The 15223-nt window shown below is 42.1% G+C and overlaps 1 protein-coding gene across 5 annotated transcripts in view; it reads right to left on the bottom strand.

Annotated features, from left to right (window-relative positions):
• The window catches only part of Ocrl (OCRL, inositol polyphosphate-5-phosphatase), a 62524-nt gene extending 47529 nt beyond the window's left edge, over window positions 1-14995 (bottom strand). For 2 of the 5 annotated variants that reach the window (XM_039099845.2, XM_039099847.1), the window contains exons 1-2: window positions 3058-3326; window positions 2741-2820 (exon numbers count right to left, since the gene is read on the bottom strand). In XM_039099845.2, the coding sequence (XP_038955773.1) occupies window positions 2741-2820; window positions 3058-3096 (119 nt within the window). In that variant the 5' untranslated portion in view covers window positions 3097-3326. Of the gene's footprint in view, window positions 1-2740; window positions 2821-3057; window positions 3327-14937 lie in introns of those variants that run through there. The other 3 variants (XM_063280090.1, XM_063280089.1, NM_001108256.2) reach the window with 2 other exon arrangements.
• Window positions 14996-15223: the final 228 nt, after the last annotated feature.

Genomic DNA, 15223 nt, shown 5'->3' with positions numbered 1-15223 from the left:
GCTGTCTAACTTTAAGCTGGTATTTTTACGTAAATACAAATGAATTTGGCTCCCAAGTATGAAATGCAAGACTCCAAAATTCACTTCTACTCACTCCTTAAACATTAATGTTTGAGATAGGTTTCCAGTATTGTAGTTCAGGCTGGCCTATAACTCACTATATAGCTTAGGCTGATCTCAAATATATGATCTTCCTGCCCAGACTCCAAATTGCATGGATTACAGATGCACACTATCATGTTGGGAATTGTTTTTTTACTTTCTAGTGGGCCAGAATCAAGGTATATCTTAATTGGTAAACAGACATTCTAAACATTAACTGGCTTCTCCACTTCAAGCACTATTCAAGTGAGGTTTTTTTTTTTTAAATCAATAACACATCTTTTCTTCCCTACACCCACCTCCTCAGTGAAGCTTTCTCCAAATATTCCCAAGAGGAAGCAGCAGTCTTATCCCCTTAGCCTGGCCCTCTAATAGAACATGGAAACAGCACTTATATTTATTATATTGGAACTCCTTGAGAGTGAAGACCCTATTCAGTTTTGTCTACAGTTTAACAGATACTCAATGATAACCGGTTGAATAAGTGAACAACTTTAATCACACCATAAACAGAGGTGAATTTTTCAATGAAACTCCTTGGAGAAATAAATACTCTTTTAACATTTCATTGTTTCCAAAAACAACCCTCCCCCTTTTCATTTTGGTCTCTATATTCAGAACCACAGAGCCAAACATGGTGATAGGCTTCAACTTCTAAGACAAAAGTCCAAATTTAAAAAGTTCTGGAAATCTAGGTCAGAGATGACATTAAGAGGAAAAAAAAAAACCCTGTGGAGCTTTTAAGTGGTATTATATATTAGGGGTCTCCAGTGAATGCTCAAAAGGAAGTTCTCCTCTGGGCATGTTAGTGCACGCCTTTAATCCCAGTGCTCTGGAGGCAGAGGCAGGCGGTTCTCTAAATTTGAGACCAGCCTGGTTACAATGTCAGTTCCAGGATACCTATGGCTACACAGAGAAACATTGTTTCGAAAACAAAAGTAGACATTTTCTCTGTGGAATTCTTAAGTATGTCGCCTGGGTTTGGATCTCAGCCACGTGGCTGTGTAACTCTGAGTAAGTGACTTAACTTCAATGTCTGTACCTGTAAAGGGGCATGGCACATGCTTGGGACAGTCATCAAGCCACCGAGTTACTTGTTACTATACCCTTATTAGTTACATGGACTCAAAACACAGGGATTTAATTCCTCTGTGGGGAAATAGGCAAGAGCCCTCCCCTTGCCAAGCTTATAAGTTCTAGTATAAGAGCTTAGACAGAACAAGTTACTTTTCCCAAGACTAGCTGTTGGCTCTCTTACTAGAGTTCTAAACCCACTCAACCAGGGGAACAAATTCCTCTGTGGTGGTTATTTCAACAGTGTAGCTATGCTGTTCAATTATTAAAACTTTGGGTTTTTAATACAAGAAGAAACCAAGATACACAGAATTTACTGGTTTGTGCAGATTACACTTCTACACATTTCTACCTTTCCCACATGGTAGTGGAATTGCATTTTTCAGTTCACTATTTTATTAAATGTACTGTTAGTAAAATAGTCTTCCCAGATTTTATAAAGTCTAGGGAAAATAACATGAATTTCTTACATCGACATGACTGACCAAGCAGGATCTAGGAAAGAGCCACTTCATTGAACTAGGTGACAATCAGTTATCATAGCACCCAAAGCTTCAGCTAAGATCAGGCCAGGCTAGTGGGCTTTTTCTTCTTTGTGAATCACACAGCTTTAGACAGAGGATTTAAAAGTAGACCCTGAGACAAACAATTTTTCATGCAGAACCTAATGTTAATAGACGGTAGGATTTAAGTGATCAATAACTGCTAAACTGGGGGGAAAATCTACTCCCAGACACCAGTGAACCAAGGGAAGGAGCTTGTACAGATACAGCGATAGAGCACTGTGATATGAAATGGTCACCATGGAAACTTTTAAGATGAAGCATTAGTGGCAAGGGGACAAGGCTAGCAGCTGTGGCGATAGTTTATCAAAAAAAAAAAAATCTTCTGCTCAATCAGTCAACAGTATTTACTGAGCTGCCATCATCCAAGGGAGAGTTGGAGGTGACATGCACTGATAAAATGTCAAATGCCATTTTGTTTCTACACATTTCATTAACTTTGCTTTCCAACAGTCCGGTCCAGTGCGACAGTGACTGCCCTGCGCCAACACATTAGTGAATTAATGCATATACCTTCAAGCAAATGAAAAAGAGGATCTGGGGACTGGAAGAGCCAGTCGAATGGGACATTAGCAATATAGTATTTCCATTGCACTCTTACTTGTAAGCCACTTTGGCCTGTGTAGTCCCCCAGTTTCATCTCCAAAAGCCATAAGACAGTTTTTGGTTTTATTTAACTCAAGAGGAAACCAAGGCTCAGAAAAGCCTGATTAACTTGGTTACACAACACATGTCAGTTACAGGGTGAAGGAACTAAGAACCCAGGCTTCCTGCTTCCCTGTCCATTGAGTCCATCCACTGAGCCTCAGGGCCTGGAGTTACCTAGCAGCTTAGAAGTTGGGGGTGGGAGGCCCCAGTTCAGGCAGGGCTCGCTCAGTCTCCACACCTAGCTGTGAACCTGTTGCCCGCTTGGCCAAGGTGGGTGGCTCCCTGCGGTTTCAGGCTCAAGGAGGTTTATAGAAGAAGGCTCTCTCCTCCGTGGTAGTCAGGAGGTTACTTACTCATATTGCCCGTTCCTCCGGGCTAGGGTCAGGACGCAGGGCTCCCGGAGAGGACCCTTCATCTCCAAACCCGCCACCATATGCAGGCACTGGTCAAGGGTCTCTATTTTTTTTTTTTTTTTTTTTTGCAAACGCAGCTAAAGAGGGGTGACGCGGGGACAGGCTCACACCGTCTGCCCTCCTTAGCTCCCCTAGCTTCCCCTCCCGACCTGGTCCCCTTTCCCTACTCCGCTCGCCCCAGGACATGCTGCACCCCAACCCGCGCCCCACGCCTGTATGGCCTCCCTTCCCCTTCCCCCCTTCTCTCAGACGGATACTGCCAGGGGCTGAGCTCCGATCGGGAGCCGCGGCTCCATCAGGGCGGCCTCCAGGCTCTGCGGGGCTGCGGACTGCCAGCGGATTCCACGACACCGCCTCCTGCGGCCTGCCGCCCGCCCGCCCGCCTTGCCTAGGCGGAGAGGAAGAGCTCCGGCGCCGCTGGGCGCGGGGAGCCTGGGAGCCCGGGAGCCCGGGAGCCTGGGAGCCAGCCGGGGAGCTGGGGAGCCGGGAGGAGAGAGTCTGACCCGAGAGAGAGCGGCGCCTCCCGCCCCCGCCCGCCTGCCAGGCCGCCGCAGATTTCGCCCCCTGCGGCCAACCTAGGGAACTGCAACCAGACACCCGAAGGACTTGGGGACTCCATAGCTGGTCCCACTATAGAGCAATCTGGCTTCAAATTGCTATCTCCAACACCCAAAAGGGATCTGAGGACTTTGAAGATGCTCAGAGAAAAGAAACGGACACAGCAGTTGAACTGGACCGATAGGGCCCACAGCATACTGTTCATTTTTGAAGGCTATGAAGCCTTCCATTGGCCATTTGTTTTTACTCTTTTTTCCCCCTCCATCTTTATTAACTTGGCTATTTCTTATTTACATTTCAATTGTTATTCCCTTTCCCGGTTTCCAGGCCAACATCCCCTTACCCCCCTCCCCTTCTTTACGGGTGTTCCCCTCCCCATCCTCCCCCCCACTATTGCCCTTCCCCCCAACAATCCCGTTCGCTGGGGGGGGGGTCCAGCCTTGGCTGGACCAAGGGCTTCCCCTTCCACTGGTGCTCTTACTAGGCTATTCATTGCTACCTATGAGGTCGGAGCCCAGGGTCAGTCCATGTATAGTCTTTAGGTAGTGGCTTAGTCCCTGGAAGCTCTGGTTGCTTGGCATTGTTGTTCATATGGGGTCTCGAGCCCCTTCAAGTTCTTCCAGTCCTTTCTCTGATTCCTTCAACGCGGGTCCCGTTCTCAGTTCAGTGGTTTGCTGCTGGCATTCGCCTCTGTATTTGCTGTATTCTGGTTGTGTCTCTCAGGAGAGATCTACATCCGGTTCCTGTTGGCCTGCACTTCTTTGCTCCATCCATCTTGTCTAATTGGATGGCTGTATATGTATGGGCCACATGTGGGGCAGGCTCTGAATGGGTGTTCCTTCTGCCTCTGTTTTAAACTTTGCCTCCCTATTCCCTCCCAAGGGTATTCTTGTTCCCCTTTTAAAGAAGGAGTGAAACATTTGCATTTTGGTCATCCTTCTTGAGTTTCATATGTTCTAGGCATCTAGGGTAATTCGAGCATTTGGGCTAATATCCACTTATCAATGAGTGCATACCATGTGTGTTTTTCTGTGACTGGGTTACCTCACTCAGGATGATATTTTCCAGTTCCATCCATTTGCCTATGAATTTCATAAAGTCATTGTTTTTGATAGCTGAGTAATATTCCATTGTGTAGATGTACTACATTTTCTGTATCCATTCCTCTGTTGAAGGGCATCTGGGTTCTTTCCAGCTTCTGGCTATTATAAATAAGGCTGCTATGAACTTAGTGGAGCACGTGTCTTTGTTATATGTTGGGGCATCTTTTGGGTATATGCCCAAGAGAGGTATAGCTGGGTCCTCAGGTAGTTCAATGTCCAATTTTCTGAGGAACCTCCAGACTGATTTCCAGAATGGTTGTACCAGTCTGGAATCCCACCAACAATGGAGGAGTGTTCCTCTTTCTCCACATCCTTGCCAACATCTGTTGTCACCTGAGTTTTTGATCTTAGCCATTCTCACTGGTGTGAGGTGGAATTTCAGGGTCATTTTGATTTGCATTTCCCTTATGACTAAAGATGTTGAACATTTCTTTAGGTGTTTCTCAGGCATTTGGCATTCCTCAGCTGTGAATTCTTTGTTTAGCTCTGAACCCCATTTTTTAATAGGGTTATTTGTCTCCCTGCAGCCTAACTTCGTGAGTTCTTTGTATATTTTGGATATAAGCCCTCTATCAGTTGTAGGATTGGTAAAGATCTTTCAGTTGTAGGATTGGTAAAGATCTTTTCCCAATCTGTTGGTTGCCGTTTTGTCCTAACCACAGTGTCCTTTGCCTTACAGAAGCTTTGCAGTTTTCTGAGATCCTATTTGTCGATTCTTGATCTTAGAGCATAAGCCATTGGTGTTTTGTTCAGGAAATTTTCTCCAGTGCCCATTTGTTCGAGATTCTTCCCCACTTTTTCTTCTATTAGTTTGAGTATATCTGGTTTGATGTGGAAGTCCTTGATCCACTTGGACTTAAGCTTTGTACAGGGTGATAAGCATGGATCGATCTGCATTCTTCTACATGTTGACCTCCAGTTGAACCAGCACCATTTGCTGAAATGCTATCTTTTTTCCATTGGATGGTTTTGGCTCCTTTGTTAAAAATCAAGTGCCCATAGGTGTGCGGGTTCATTTCTGGGTTTTCAATTCTATTCCATTGGTCTATCTGCCTTTCTCTGTACCAATACCATGCAATTTTATCACTTTTGCTCTGTAATACTGCTTGAGTTCAGGGATAGTGATTCCCCCAGAAGTCCTTTTATTGTTGAGAATAATTTTAGCCATCCTGGCCATTGGCCATTTTTTAAGGTGTTTTCTCTTTCCATTTCTTTCTTCTGTCCCCTGAATTGGAAAATTACTCATAGCTCAGCCTTCTGTCCTTCTATCCCCCATTTTTCATTCTCCCCAGGTGACTTACAAGCATACAAATTTCAAGCACACAGGGCTAGTCTAGGCCCCTTGTTTAATATAGCGCACTGTGAAAATGCTACTCATTGACAAAACTATCTCACCATTTCATTCAGCCACCAGCCCCGAAATCCAAAGCTACAAGCTTTCTTCCTCTCCTTTAATTTGTTTTAATCCAAACAATCCTGGTTTATATTTTCTTTGAAATGATGTTTTCAATTCCTTGTTTTCTCTCCTTTTCCCCCCAGCCATCACTCTACTATAAGCTTTGTGATATCTGATCTGAGTTACTGAATTTCCCTCCAAAGAAATCCTGTGAGTTGCACCTCTCCTTTCACTTTTCTACTCTGTTGATAGCCATCAAAAGTACTACCATTTCAGTTGTGTGTGAACACAGACCAGTAGAACCGAAAATACAGGCCCCCAATATACCCAATAGGCTTACAGAAGAGTAATACTCAGTATATATGCCATGTCTTATCAGTAAGGGAAGAATCTATTCTTCACTAAATAACACTGGGGATATTGAATTTTCCACATGTAAAATTATAAAATTTGATTCTCATCTCACACCATGAGAAGAGATCTTAATTTCAGGCTATCCTATAGTTAGTAGAGAGCCTGAGCCTATCAGACAAGCTGTGTGTGTTATGGAGACGTAAGGTTAGCCAAGCACTTTAGAGCCCAGAAGATCACAAATGAGTCCCAGATATCTGACATTAAGCTTTTTATACTGCTGAATTTTTTGTTTTGCCTTGACCTGATTGTAACTGCTTTATGGTTCTACACTCTGTGGGATCATTTCTGACTACTGATTGATGGTGGCAGAGCCCAGCCCACTGAGCAAGTAGGCCTATGTTGAAAGATAGCTAAGTAAGTCAAGCACAGTGGCCCAGTAGGCAGTATTCCTCTATGACTCCTGATTCAGTTCCTGCCCTGGCTTCTGCAGCTGACAGATTCTAACCTGTAAGATAAATAAGCCCTTTCCCTCTCCAAGTTGGTTTTGGTCAGTGTTTTATCACAGCAACAGAAAATAAACAAGGAAAGGTAGATGAAAAATGAGACGGTGAAAAGCAAAATGTTGCAACTTTCAGAAGAAAATGGGAAAATAGGAGTGGGAGGCTATACGGGTCAGTGATAGCACATACGTTTAGCATGCACAGTCACTGCAACCCCTAGCAATGAAATTATCTTAAAATAGAATGAGAATAACTTTAGTTACACCATTTTCACAATGTATATACCTTAAGACAATGTAGTGAGGCATGCTGACACATGCCTTAAATTCAGTACCCAGTGACGGAAGTAGATGAATTGTAACTTTGAGGGTAGCCTAGGTAGACACAGAAAGTGCAAGACTAGTTGGATTTCTATAATGAGAGTTTATTTCATAGGAAGCAAGGAGATGGGACTCATCTTAATGTGCTTGTCTACCATGTCCAGGCTCTGGGTTTAATAACTAGCAACACACAACACACATATACAACCATCTACAAAATTCTTGACAAAATGTATGAAGAAATAATTGTCTATTAAACTTCAGTGACTGATAAAATCTGAAAGGATGCCTAACTTTCTTTCTATTCAGGGAAACAAACAAAAAAAAAAATCCATGAATTACTTTTTCACAACCATTTGTTTGGCAAAAAAATTTGAAAAGCTGGGTATCATCTGTTAGGTTTCAGGCCCTCCATGTATCTAGAAATGCACTCAAGATGGAGTATAAAAGGACCTCCGGTGGTTAGATAAAAGCCAGCAAATTCCTCAGGAGCTTAGAAAAACAAGCTTCCCACCCCCAAATTGAATCCCTCCTTCCAACTACTTGTCCCTCCTATAATCTTCATGGCTTGTCCACCCAATGTTCTCTTGCTACTCTCTAGTTACTACTCTCTACTCTCTCTTACTCACACTGTGCTCTATCCCTTGCTATGCTCTCTCCACCAGTCTCTTTTCTCTCTGCTCTGGACTCTTTTACTTGCCTCTGGATACTTTCTCTCTTATCCACTGTACTGGCTAGTTTTGTGTGTCAACTTGACACAAGCTGGAGTTATTAAAGAAAAAGTAACATCAGTTGTGGAAATGCCTTCATGAGACCCAAGTATAAGTCATTTTCTCAATTAGTGATCAAGGTGGGAGGGCCCAGCCCATTGTGGGGGGTGCCATCCCTGGGCTGGTAGTCCTGGGTTCTATAGAACAGCAAGCTGAGCAAGCCAGGGGAAGCAAGCCAGTAAGTAACATCCCTCCATGGCCTCTGTATCAGCTCCTGCTTCCTGACTTGCTTGAATTCCAGTCCTGACTCCCTTTGGTGATGACCAGCAATGTGAAAGTGTAAGCTGAATAAATCCTTTCCTTCCCAACTTGCTTCTTGGTCATGGTGTTTGTGCAGAAATAGAAACCCTGACTAAGACAAATTGGTACCAGAAGTGAGGTATTCCTGTGACAGCCTGACCATGTTTTGGGGAAGACTGTGGAAGGCCTTTGGAACTTTGAGCTAGAAGAGCCATTGGGGTGTTAAGAGCTTTGTGGAATGTTTGGTAGGAGCTTAGAAGATAATGTTGAGAACAGTGCAGAAGATGGAGGCCTGGCTTGTGAAATTTCAAGGGGAAGATTATAGACTCTTGTAATGGCTGTTGCTATTTTGATTGTGACGATCCTGTGGTTTTGATTAGCTGGGGCTGAAGAATCAGCTGTGATTAACAAGATACCAGGACTACTAAAGTGAACCTTTGCACTACTGGGACTATTGATGCTAGTCATCTGGAGCTAAGAAATTTGTCATGATTAAGACAAGACCAGCATCATTGATGTGAAATCTTCTGGAAGTGTTTTCTGAGAGTACAAAGAGGCTGTGTTCCAGAGAAAGCCAAGGTTGTACCTCATGCTGTGGCTGGACTTGGTCATGTGTAAGAATCACTCAGGTGGTACTGGTTTTGAAGGCATGAAGGGGTCATGAAGAGCAGCTGAGGTTGGACACTGTGAGAGGATGTAGAAGACCATTGGTGAAGGTGTACCCTCGGTTGCAATTGATGTCCCAGGACTGAAGGGGTCATGCAAAGGAGTTGAGGCTTGGCACCATGAAGAAAGCCTGTGAGAGGCTATTGTTGAAGCCTGGTTTCAGTGGAAGAGAGCAGCATTCTGGAGATGCCAGCAACATAAGATGACCACCAAGAACAGCAGCAGCAGTGGAGTACAGGCATCTGGAGCCTAGAAGACAAGGTGTGTGCTACAAAGGGCAGAGCTGGAGAAGTGACCTAAGCCTTTGGAGAAGCCTAGAAGATCGTGAATGGATCACAGACATTGGATGGTTGGAGTTTGATTTCGCTTTTGATTGTGACTGCGCCCTGATATTTTTCTCTCTTGAAGGAAGAAACTATTTTAGTGGAGTCCACAGTTAAGAGACTTTGAATTTTAAAAAGACTTTGAATTTTAAAAGATATTGGATATTTTAAATGGACTGAACTTTTAATATGTAAAGACTGTGTGACTCTTAAAGTTATTTAGATCTTGGGGATGAATAAGAAAGTGAGGCTTGAGGCTTAATTGTGATGTGCTTGTGTGTCAAGTTGACAAGGGGTCAATTGTACTGACTAGTTTTGTGTGTCAACTTGACACAACCTGGAGATATCACAGGAAAAGGAGCCTCATTTGTGGAAATGCCTTCATGAGACTCAGTTATAAGGCATTTTCTCAATTAGTGACCGAGGGGGGAGGACCCAGCCCATTGTGGATGGTGCTGTCCCTGGGCTGGTGGTCTTGGGTTCTACAAGAGCAAGCTGAGCAAGCCAGTAAGTAACATCCCTCCATGGCCTCTGCATCAGCTTCCTGACCTGCTTGAGTTCCAGTCCTGACTTCCTTTGGCGATGAACAGCAATGTGGAAGTGTAAGCTGAATAAACCCTTTCCTCCCCAGCTTGCTTCTTGGTCACGATATTTGTGCAGGAATAGAAACCCTGACTAAGACATGCACAATAAAACCTTTCCCCCAAGCACAGCTGCCATATTGGCAGTTTCTTTACTGCATCCCTCTCATATACAGCACGGATTTGATGAGGACATAGAGCACAGACAGCTTTGTTAGAGTTTGTACTACAATTCTAAGTTGGTAAAGCGCAATTGACAATGTTTAATGAAGATAAGACCACACCCTCAAAGCCAGAAATTCATTTCTAGGTAGAGATCCTGACAAAACTAAATTTTCTGCATTCTTTGCAGCACATGGAAGCAAATCAAATGCCTGTTGGACGGTAAATGGTTAAATCGTGACTTCTTGAAATCAAAATGAATGATTTTGAATTTTAATTAGTAACAGAATTAAATGTCAGAACTATGCAAAACATCTATCATATATTTATGTAGTCTGAAAATCGTTGCTTGTGAGTATATAGATGCCATATACAGCAAAAGTTTAATATGTAAGTCACAAAGGGCATGCTCACAAAATTATAAGGGAGGAAGAGGACTGAGGACTGACATAAAGCAGCTGTCAGAGATATTATCTTTTCTCTTTTTCTTTCTCCCCCCACCCCTTGCCAAGACGGTATCTCTGTGGCTCTGCTGCCTGGTTCAGAAAAGACTATGTAAACCAGGCTGTTCTTGAACGTGTGAAGATCTTCTTGCTGTATCCACTCAAGTACTAGAGTTACAGGTGTATTCTCCCATACCTGTTTTTTAATATTTCTTTTTTTATTTTTCATTTTTTAAAAAATTACGTTCTTTAATATCTTGGCCACAATTTCCTCTCCCCCTCCTCCCCCAGTTTCTCTCTCCTTCCTCCCCTTTCTCCTAGATCCACCTCCTCCCCTCAGAAAAGAGTAGGCCTCTCAGGGACATCAACCAAACACAGCAGAAGAAAGTACAGTAAGACCAGGCACAAACCCTCCTATAGCAATTCAGTAGGAGGAAAAGGGTTCCAAAGGCAGGCAAAAGAATCAGACAGCCCATGCTCCCAATGTTAGGAGTCTCACAAGAAGGCCAAGCTACACAACTGTTACATACGTTCAGAGTGACCAGGCAAGTCCCCTACAGGCTCCCTGATCTCTGTGAATTCCCATGAGTTCCAGTCAGTTGATTCTGTGGGCTGTGTTCTCATGGTGTGTCCCTGTAATATTTAGTTCTTAGGACACAAAATGAAAGTTGTTGTAAGTTTAACAAGAACTGGGTGATGGGTATGTATACTTGTTCTGTTGATCACACGTTTCCCTGCATTAGCAATCATTTTCAATCAATGAAAATATAAAGGGAACACTCTAGGAGAGGGTAAGCAATGTCAGATGCCAAAATTAGGCCAAGGAAAATGAAAGCCAAGAGAGTTTCTTTGGCTGTTGCAAGGAGTCCACTAGCAAACACTAAATGTGTGGTTTCAATTAGAGGTGTGGATAGAAACAAGAATATAGAGCGTGCAAGGAGGCAGCTCTGTCCTAAAAAAGTGGAGACAAGAGACCGCAATATTGATGAGCTTTGAAAAGAAAAATGAGAAAAGTAATTAACTTAGCTAGAAGTGTAAAACTAGATTTTGACAGACCCCAAAGGCATTTTAAAGCAAAGGGAACGGAGCCAGCACAAGTTAGATTAAATAGGCTGCAAGATCCCAAGCAAATTCCCTCAGTGATTGAGAAGGACAACGGTCCAACCTGGCCATAGCGGAATCAACTTTGGAGAACAGACAGGATTCTCTTTCCTCCCAGTTTATAGTACTTTCTGTACCTTAAAAATAGTGTCTAACAGATAGTGGTTTTTGTGGTAACTCTTTGTTGGATAGAGAAAAACAGTAAACAAAAATAAAGTAATTTATAATCAAGTAGCTACAAAATAGTATGTTTTATCAAGACATCAATTGTTAATTTTATCCAAAAACCAATTCTATTTTGCTTTTGCAGTGATTTTGACTTGCTCATGCTAGTTTAATGTTCTACCACAGAGTGTTCAACCGTGCTCAGTATCCTCCTAGCCCTAAAGCCCATGATATCTGAAAATTGTTTTGAGGTCGGATCTCCTGACTTCCCGAGTCTGCATAATTATTATGGGAGAAATCACAGCTGTCATAAATTGAATTAGTTATGCACAGGCAATTTCAAAAGCAAAATTACAAAAGCCCTTTCAAAAATTTATAGCAAAATATAAATGTTTAATGCAGGAAGGGATGCATTTTAATATGTTTAATTTGTTGCTGGCTGGAGCTTCCACAAGTGATAGTGCTTAGGGTCTGTGAAGGCAAAACACAGGCCTGCCCGGCACAGATGAAGCCAGGAGGGAAGGCTACATGGAGGTGAATCAGCAGCCAGAGGCTGGAAGGCAGGCAGAACGAGACATAAATGATTCATTGATTTTTAAATTACCGCTAGTTAGAAAGCCTCGCTTTTCCCACACAGAGATCCAACTATTGGAATTGCTTTCCATACAGAGCTGCATGAAAAGCTCATTCTTATTTACATATTTCTTTTTTACATTTCTGTGATGTATTTCTAGCTAGGCATTTCTATTTTGTTTACATATATTTTCCTCCTGTGTAGAATGAGCACTAAGAAAGGTTGATTACTGAGGGTCGTGTATACCCTAGAGAAATGGCGAGAAGTCCAGCAAGCAGAAACGGCTAGCCTCCTTTGGCATATGATGCCCTCCGACCCTCCTTTTCCCCTAAGCCTCACCTTAGGGTATTTCCCCCTTTTCCTGGCTAAGTTTTCTTTTCATTTCCTGCATACACCATTCTTCTCTTTGGACCATGTCTTTGGCTTGTCTTTCCACACATTGAATCCCATAGCCAGGCAGTACCCAGACCTACTTGCCTTCACATCTCAGAAGCTAAAGAGATCCAACTGAAACAATCAACCTGTCTTGCTCAGATCCAAGGATCTGTCTTTGTTGCATTTTTGTTTGTTGGTTGGTTGAATATTTTCTTTTAATTTTTAAATTACGAGTGTGTGTGTGTGTGTGTGTGTGTGTGTGTGTGTGTGTGTGTGTGTGTGAGAGAGATATGTGATGCACAAATGACAATTTTCTGGAGTCAGTTATTTCCTCCCAGCATGTGTGTCCCAGGGACTGAATTTAGGCTGTCAAGTCTGACAGCAGATGCCTTTACACTCTGAGCCATCTCATCAGCTCTGACTTTTGTTCTGTTCTATTTTTGAGACAGGATCTCTCATTCTACAGCTCAGCCTGTCTTGGAACTTTTTAGATAGAGCAGGCAACTCTCAAAAATCACAACAATCCTCCTGCCTCAATCTCACAACAACACCTGCTGGGATTACAGATGTGAATCACCACATCTGGTTTTGAATGCACTTTTCTTAGCCTCTACCACTGAGCTTCATCTACAAGTCCTTGAATATGTCTTTTCAGACCATTCTTTGCAGACTTGAATTCAACTCAATTTAGCCATCATGTCTTTGGAATTGAACATGTGCAGTAGTTAGAGGCAACAAGATCGGTTTTATCCACGTGACTACTGCTAGCTTGCAATCTTGATTTTGACCCTTATAGTATGTAAAATTACAAAAAAGCTCATAAAATATTCAATATCTTTCCAAAGAATCAGAGAGATGGGGATGTTGAAATACAGAGCATAAAATTGATAGAAACGTCTACAAATTGTCAAGATGATACTCATCAAACCCCTAAGCTGATCAATAATCTGAGATTTAATATAAAATTTTCTTGAATTGGAACTTTAGAAAGCCTAAGAAAAAGAACAGAATTATGCCTCCATTTCAAATCGGTGACATTTATTGGGAATAAAATCAGCCATGTTTGCAAAATTAAGTAAAGATCTCTAATTTCATGTCTAAACAAAATAAAAATTATTAAAGTGAGCAAGACAATATTTTTCCAACCATAAAATTCGAGAGGAGAAGACAGACTTTTATTATCCTTATTATACTTTTTATCCTTTATCAATTTAACCCACTGACTGGGTATGTACTTGCAAAACTGAGGTCACCACTAGGGGCATTAGTTATGAGTTATAAACATCAGAACTTTTATTATTAGTTTTTAAAATTAGCATACAAAATAATGGATTCCATTGTAGTATTTTCATACATATGTGTCAATATTATATTTGTTCTCATTTATTCTTCTCTCTCACCACCCTTTCTTGGGTCCTCACTCGCTAATTCTCTTCCTTTCCCAGGTTACTCCTCCCTTCGGTTTTGTTATTACAAAACATCAGACTTTGAAAACAGCTTCTGCCTGTGAATGCTGCACGGTCAAGTAATATTTAGTCAAGCCTGCTATAGATACAGTAAGATGAGCTATGAAGATTGCCTGAGTGTGCCTACCTTGTGACACTTATTGATGATGACAGTGTGGCCCTAGACTGATTTTACCTCTGATGCAAGTGTCATAGAGGAAGAGAAGAACCTAGTCTTGGTTTTCATTTGAAGTCTTAGTGCAGAGTATAAGAAACATATTTGGTAAGAGTTTCTGTTGATACATGTTACATCCCTAAATTATAGCTCTCTAGCTTCAACAAATAAAAGCCAAAGAAGCAATAAGAACACAAGTAGGAAGAGAAGAAAAAGTAGAGGTTGATACCTCATGGAAGGATGAGATGAAACTGTGTAGGGGAGAAGTAGGGGCCTGGGCTTTGGAGGTGTGATAGACAGATGACTCCCTTAGTGGATGGCAGTATGTGTGGATAAGCAAGGCCTATGAAAACTACAGCCAGAAGTCAAGGAATGGGCTTGTCCCCTCCCCTTCAACTGATATTTCAGTCCTTTTTTCTTTTTAAACTTGAGTCCAAAATCAATATGGTAATCCTGAAGGAGGGAGGAGATAGATCCTAAGTTTCATTGAATCTAAGCGGGAAGTGACTGAAAGAATTCCCCATAATGAATTGACTGAATCTTATGTGAAGAACCCCATCACTGTTCTCTGGAAAGAAATAATGTCCATATGAAGGCTGTGTAAAGTCTAGAATTTAGTCTCTATTGCTTATGGAAGTATACTCAACACTAAGTACCATACACAGTAACATTTCCATAGGGATCTGCTAAACATTCCTTACAGAAAAATATTGAAAGGCCTAGAATTTTCTGAAAGGTGTCAAAGAGCAGAACCAATCTAGAAATGCAGTCTCATTTCTTGAACATATCCTCCTTACTTCAATGTCGGTATTAATTTAGTTCTATCTATCTCCCATCTCCTCTATTTTTTTTTGCCTGATGGAACCTTCAGTTCTTCAGAACTCACCTTAATAGGGCTGTTTGCTTTGAAGCTCTTCTCTCATTACTGCTCGGCTGGAAAGGAATGCTCCAGTTTCTGTGCAACAGTGCCTCTTTGTACCTTTCCGAGAACTTCTTGGAACTCTTCAAGGTCTGTCTTGTATCATATTGTAGCAGAACAAAGGGGCACATGATGGCCTCTGCTCATTCTTATCTCTACTCTCCCACCATTTTCTCAGTACTTTATTGTCACCTTTTAAAAAAAATAAATGCTTATAAAAATCTGTTTATATTTCATATAGTGTGTCTGCTTT

Source organism: Rattus norvegicus, chromosome X (genome assembly GCF_036323735.1).
Source record: "Rattus norvegicus strain BN/NHsdMcwi chromosome X, GRCr8, whole genome shotgun sequence".
Taxonomy (NCBI): Eukaryota; Metazoa; Chordata; class Mammalia; order Rodentia; family Muridae; genus Rattus; species Rattus norvegicus.
The sequence above is the reverse complement of the archived record's forward strand: the minus strand, read 5'-3'. Positions and strand labels throughout refer to the sequence as shown.